The 6446-nt window shown below is 30.0% G+C and overlaps 1 protein-coding gene across 2 annotated transcripts in view; it reads left to right on the top strand.

Moving 5' to 3' along the window:
- Positions 1-6446, top strand: part of LOC107677646 (RNA-binding protein 24) — a 9724-nt gene that overhangs the window by 1679 nt on the left and 1599 nt on the right. Inside the window, exon 4 of one of the 2 annotated variants that reach the window (XM_016472631.1) lies at positions 460-519. The exons of the other annotated variant lie outside the window; for it this stretch is intronic. Coding sequence (XP_016328117.1) covers positions 460-519 — 60 coding nt within the window. The remainder of the gene's footprint in view (positions 1-459; positions 520-6446) is intronic. 2 annotated transcript variants of the gene reach the window in all.

The following is a 6446-nucleotide window of genomic DNA, read 5'->3' as shown; positions in this document are numbered from 1 at the left end:
AGCATCCATTGCTGAGACACTGATGCAATGCTACATTTCTCCAAATCTGATGAAGAAACAAACTCGTCCTAATCTCGGATGTCTCCAAGGGTGAGCACATTTTCAGCACATTTTCATTTTTGGGTGAACTATTCCTTTAAGCATTCTCTCATTTATCTACATTTTCTAATGTAAAAATATAATATTGGAAAAGATGGCATTTTGTCATCCTAGACCAATTTTTACCATTGCATTGCTTTAGAGGTGTTGTGTGTCATTTGTATGCATTGTTGTATCGCATCCGAAGAGTCGCTGGAAGTAAATAATTCATAGCTTGATTTGAATTTGAAAATGACGCACTTCACCTTTAAAGATAAATTACAATATCATATTCCTACATGCTGCAATATTCCATAAAGGATATTTGTGTTGATTTCTGTGACTCCTGTGTCATAAGCTGTTGTTCTCCTTGTGTCGCAGAGATAGTGAGGATGATCATTCCCCATTACTGTATCCTCCTCCTTTCCGCCAGGTTATGAGGTGTGTTCGTCTGCTTTTTTTTAAACCTGTGTTTTATTGGAAAAGTCTCTCTCTCCATGTGCTGTGTCTCTATCTTTGATCTGACAGGCTCGCGTTCAGTTAACGTAACCTAAGAGCTGAACGAGAAGTCAGAATTCAGTAGACTCGAACCCGATGGTGATTAGCTTGCATGGACGTTGTTGTTGTGTTTTTTGGAGCGGAGCTTTGGGTCTGAAGTGGTTTTATAGCTAAACCGTGTGCTTTAATAGAAACGAGTGTACGGTAGGACGTGGGGATTCATTTGATGATTGTGCACAGCTTGTTTGGTTTATTTTCTATTCATTTGAACAGGCGTTGCGGTGTTTCGTTGCTGAAGGGCTCACAGTTTCCCTCAAAACAAGACTACTCACGGCTCGCATGTTGCTGTGTATCTTGTGCCTCTGTTTTTGAAATTCTACTAATAATAATTCATTTATCTTCGCTTCTTACAGTGATTCTTTTTTTTCCCAAAACCTCTTTGTGTAAAATAGACGTCAGGTAATGCATTCTGTATTGTCTTCTTACAGATAACAAGTGACTCATTCAATTGATTTTAAGAGTTTGCTGTTAACATATTTCTAAACTAAAGTCTCAAAACTCTAATGATAAGTGCAAACATTTACGTTCATTCATTTAGCATTCATTAGTCTAAAATATTCCTTATAAATAAGGAATACAAGCAATTCCTCTTAATGAGGCAAGAACATGAGAAGTTCTTAGAGAATAATTAATAAAACAGTTCATTGTGAATTGATTTAACTGTTTATGTCACGGTTTTATAACAGTTTTCTGGTATATTTATAATTAAAATTCCTGTGGTGGTACCACTATTATTATTATTATTATTATTATTAATATCAATATTATTCATATTTAGAATTTTTGAAAGTTTTTATTTTTATATTTTATTAAAGTTTTGTTAAATTACAAATTTTATTTTTGTCATTTTTATTATTATTTTTTAATATTTCTATGTAGTTTATAATTTTTTTTATTAATTTTAGTTATTTTAGTACGTCATTACATTTAGTACGTCAAATAGTATTTTATTTCATTTCAGTTAAAGTTTATACTATTGTAGTTTTATTTAGTAAATATTTTGAATGAGTTTTTATTTTATATTTTAAGTTTTGTTGACGTATTAGTAAATTTGTTGTTTTTTGTCTTTTTTTATTCGTTTTTAATTTATAAATATGTCTAAATGTTTTTTTTTTGTTATTAGTAAATTTGTTGTTTTTTGTCTTTTTTTATTAGTTTTTAATTTATAAATATGTCTAAATGTTTTTTTTTTGTTTTTTTTCATTTGAATTTCAGCTTTAATTATTTGAGTACATAAAGTTTGACTAAGTGAAAATGAGAAATGGTGCCTTGACAACCAGCTAAAATAAAATAACATCATAATATAAAGTAAATAATATAATATAAAGAACTAAAATGATAATATAAATATATTTTATTTTATTTCAGTTGAAGTTTAGGATTTATGATCAGGATACTTTTAGGATTTTTTTTATGTGTTGTTTGTCTTTTTGTTTTTTGTTTTTTTAATATGTCAATACAGTTTTTTATATTTTTATATTACTGTTATATACTGTTTTATGGTTCTAGTTTTAGTTAAATATATAATATAGTTAATGTAGCACAGAATGTAACAGATGTTATGCATTGCATTCTATTGCATTCTAATGTTAGCATAGCTAGAAGTGTGTGTTAATGTGCTCATGTAAAGAGTATTGTGGGCCTAAGAAACCACAGTATTGCACAGTTTCGTCCTGCTGACCGATCCACAGACTCAGTGCAGAGAGGAGCAGCTGCAGCGCAAGACAACAGGTGTTCAGAGACACCAGAGATCAGCCCTCTGTTTCTGTGATTTACAATAGCTTAAATTAGCCTGAACTCTGGCAACCCCCAAATGTTCAGGACATGAAGGTTGAAAATATGTTTGTAGTAAGAAAGTTGCCGCTGCAGCTTAGTAACGGGTATTTTTAAAAATGACACGCTCGGGGCTCAGGGTTAGGTTATATTTTACACCACATTCATAATGATATGTTGTGTTAAATCTCATCTAATTTTCTGATAGGGGTGAGTAGGATGAGCAAAATCAATTTATTAATAGAAAAATGGTTATATACTTATGGAAGCTATATAATAATATGTTTTAACTATATCAGATATAATTGTGATTTTTTATTTCACAAGTCTGACTTTTTTCTCTTAATTCTGAGTTTATATAAATTCTGAGACTTCTCAGAATTGCGAACCTAAGAATTTTAGAATTTTGAGAAAAATCTCAGAATTCTGGGATTTAATTTTATAACTCAGAGGAAAAATGTCAGAATTATTAAATGTAATTAGAATTTTGAGAAAAAAGTCAGAATTCTGGGATGTAATTTATAATTCACAGAAAAAAGTCAAAATTATGAAATGTAATTTCAGAATTTTGAGAAAAAAAGACAGAATTATGAATTGTAATTCCGAGGGGAAAGAAAGTTAGAATTATGAAATGTAATTTCAGAATTTTGAGAAAAAAAGTCAGAATTGTGGGATGCACTTTTATAATTCAGAGGGGGAAAAAAATAATTATGAAATGTAAATTTAGAATTTTGAGGAAAAAAAGTTATAATTATGAAATGTAATTTCAGAATTTTGAGAAAAAAAGTCAGAATTGTGGGATGCACTTTTATAATTCAGAGGGGGAAAAAAATAATTATGAAATGTAAATTTAGAATTTTGAGGAAAAAAAGTTATAATTATGAAATGTAATTTCAGAATTTTGAGAAAAAAAGTCAGAATTGTGGGATGCACTTTTATAATTCAGAGGGGGAAAAAAGAATTATGAAATGTAAATTTAGAATTTTGGGGAAAAGGGTCAGAATTATGAGGTGTAAGCTCTGAATTTTGAGAAAAAAGTCAGAATTACAAGATGTAATTTTAGAATTCTAAGGGGGAAAAAATCATTATATAAAATGCGAATTCTGAGAAAAAAGTCAAAATCGCGAGAAGTAAACTGAATTCCAAGAAAATTGTGAGATAAAAAGTCACAATTAACTTTTTATTTTTTATTCTGTAGTAGGAAAAAAAGCAGAATTGCGAGATGTTTTCTAAGAAGAAAAATCTAAACTGTGAGACAAAAAGTCACAAGCTTTTTTTATATTTTTATTATTAAGCGTCTATAAATACTTCATGCAAGTCCTCTAGTAAAGCAATGATCAGTGTAATCGAAAGAACTAGTTAGTTTTGTATCGTGGAGAGCAGTAATGCGTTCTGTGTGTTCAGGACTGAGTTAAAGTCTCAGGCCGTGTGTTCCTTTATTAACAGTGGCGCAGCACTGTCACTCTCCAGACTCGCAGCTCATCTGTGGACACATTTAACTCCAGCACCTATTGTTTTTGCACGTCTGGGAGAAATACATAACAAATCTGCCCGGCAACACAGACGGGTCTTGACTGTGATTATTTTTGCAGTTTGTCTGGTGCTGCTAGAGGCTGAGAAATTAAACATCGTTATACTTCCCAAGACTTCAGGTGTCTTTACAGCTGTCAAATTAAAGGTTCTGTACGCAATTTTAGCCGTTATAGCTGCAATGCCGAAGTCAAAGGTCTGTGTGAGACTCGCGAACTCATAGAAGGCCATGCAGAATGATTAAAAGATGAAGAATGTTTGTGACAGTGCAGTGGATTTCCACTGTCCTGAAATTAAGCACGTGTCCTGTTTAATGACAGCTGTGCACAAAAATCAACTTTCAATATTTATTTTCATATTTATTTGTTTGTGTATTTTTGCATTGTGACATTATTTGCGGGACTGAGCACATTTACCCACATTTATTTTATTTTATTATTTTTATTTATTTAATTTTATTTTCCTTTCCTTTTTTATTTTATTTTTATTTTTATTTATTGTGACATTATTTGCATGACTCAGCACATTTACCATCCCAGTTCCTCTAAATATTTTTTTTGTTTTTTTATTTTATTTATTTTCATTTATTTTAATTTATAATTTTATTTTATTTTATTAATTGTGACATTATTTGCGCGATTCAGCACATATACCCTCCCAGTTCCTCAAAAAAAACAAAAACTTTATTTTATTTTATTGTAATTTTATTTTATTTTATTTTAAGTCAGTTTTTTTATCTTTTGTTTTTCTTTCGATTTTGGGGTGAAATGTATTTTACTTATTTGCTGTACTTCAAATGCAACTTCATATGCCGCCTTTGCAGTGTAAAGATGCAGAAAACACTGCTTATTTTCCATTCAGCACAGCAGCAAACAGAAGCTGCAGATTTCCACTCTTATTTCTCTTCCACACTTCAAGTGTGTGAGTGCTGAGTGTGTGTGTGTGTGTGTGTGTGTGTGTGTGTGTGTGTGTGTGTGTGTGTGTGTGTGTGTGTGTGAGTGTGAGTGTGTGTGTGTGTATTGCTTGGTGTTTTTGATTGCAGAATTGCTGTCAAAGCTCTGCTCTGTTTTTTTTTGTGTTTTTTTTTCTGCTGTGATATTAATCGATCTGCTTTGATATTCATTGCCATTTGTGTGTGGGGTTAGACAATAATATGACAAAAACTCATAATTTAATGCTGAGTTTGCAAATGAAATAGGTTTGCCATGATATCAATAATGCAAAAGCATTCATCTGAGTCCTCGTTAAGAATCAGTTCAAAGGCTAAAGATGGACTCTCGTTAGCGACAGCACTATTAATGACTGATAATGTTGATTTAGTGAGCTGTGATTCACCAATTAGGCTTCATTCGTGAATTATAAGCAGAATGAATGTCTGCGTGAATCATTCAGAAATCTAAAACTATGGGCACTTTGTTCATGATAACATAAACTCTCTTAAACAGTTTACTCACTCACTCTAGTTAATTTAATTTGTCTAACGATGTCTAACAGTGGACATACTGTGTCTTAAATCATCCCTTCTGTGCTGGAAACAGACATTTTGGAATAACAGTTTTCTCGTATTTAGGCAAATTGATCTTAAATCCACACAGTTAAATAATATTTTAACACTTTTTGCTAAATTTTACTTATGCAAACAATATGCAATGGATTAGACATGTTTAAAATATTCTGTTCTCAAGTAATATTTACCTTTATTTTTCTGTTTTCTTCAAATTTCATATCTTAGCTGAAGTATAAATGTAATTATCACTGTTTTCTCCTTAACAAACCAGAATGATTTACTTTTAATTCATAAAAAAATCTATTCAATATTAAATTCAATTGATTTAAATTAAATTCAGGTTTCAATTCAATTAAAACAATTTTTAGATTTCAAACAAAACAATTTTTTTTAAGAGTTGTTGTGTTAAGTGCTTTAAGTGTATTGGTCTTGTTATAATGTGTTGTGAAGCCAAAGACAAATTTCCACTGGCCAATAAAGGAAAGTAACAGTAAAAAACCTAAGAGTTCAACAATAAAATCTAAATAAAAAATAAATTAAAACAGGTAAAAAGTTTACAAGACAGATTAACTGAGACCTTTATATATTCAATTAAATTCGATACAAGTTTCAGTTTAATTAAAAAAAAGGTTTATACAATAAAATTTACATAAAAAAGAAAACCGGTAAAAAGTTTACAAGACAGATTTGCGACCTTCGCATATTCAGTCAAATTAAGTTCAATTCAAGTTTCAGTTCAATTAAAAAAACATAAAATATTTTAAAAAATTATCAATATAAAATAGAAATCTGTGGATACGCCATCTTAAATAATTGATAAATAATTAATAAAATGTAAGATGTATATTATATTAATAATATAATAATATATTTATATAATAATAATAATAATATGTGACTCTGGAGCACAAAAGCAGTCTTAAGTCGCTGGGGTATATTTGTAGCAATAACCAACAATACATTGTATGGGTCAAAATTATACATTTTTCTTTTATGCCAA

This window comes from Sinocyclocheilus anshuiensis, unplaced genomic scaffold (assembly GCF_001515605.1).
Source record: "Sinocyclocheilus anshuiensis isolate Anshui unplaced genomic scaffold, SAMN03320099.WGS_v1.1 scaffold796, whole genome shotgun sequence".
Taxonomy (NCBI): Eukaryota; Metazoa; Chordata; class Actinopteri; order Cypriniformes; family Cyprinidae; genus Sinocyclocheilus; species Sinocyclocheilus anshuiensis.
The sequence above is the reverse complement of the archived record's forward strand: the minus strand, read 5'-3'. Positions and strand labels throughout refer to the sequence as shown.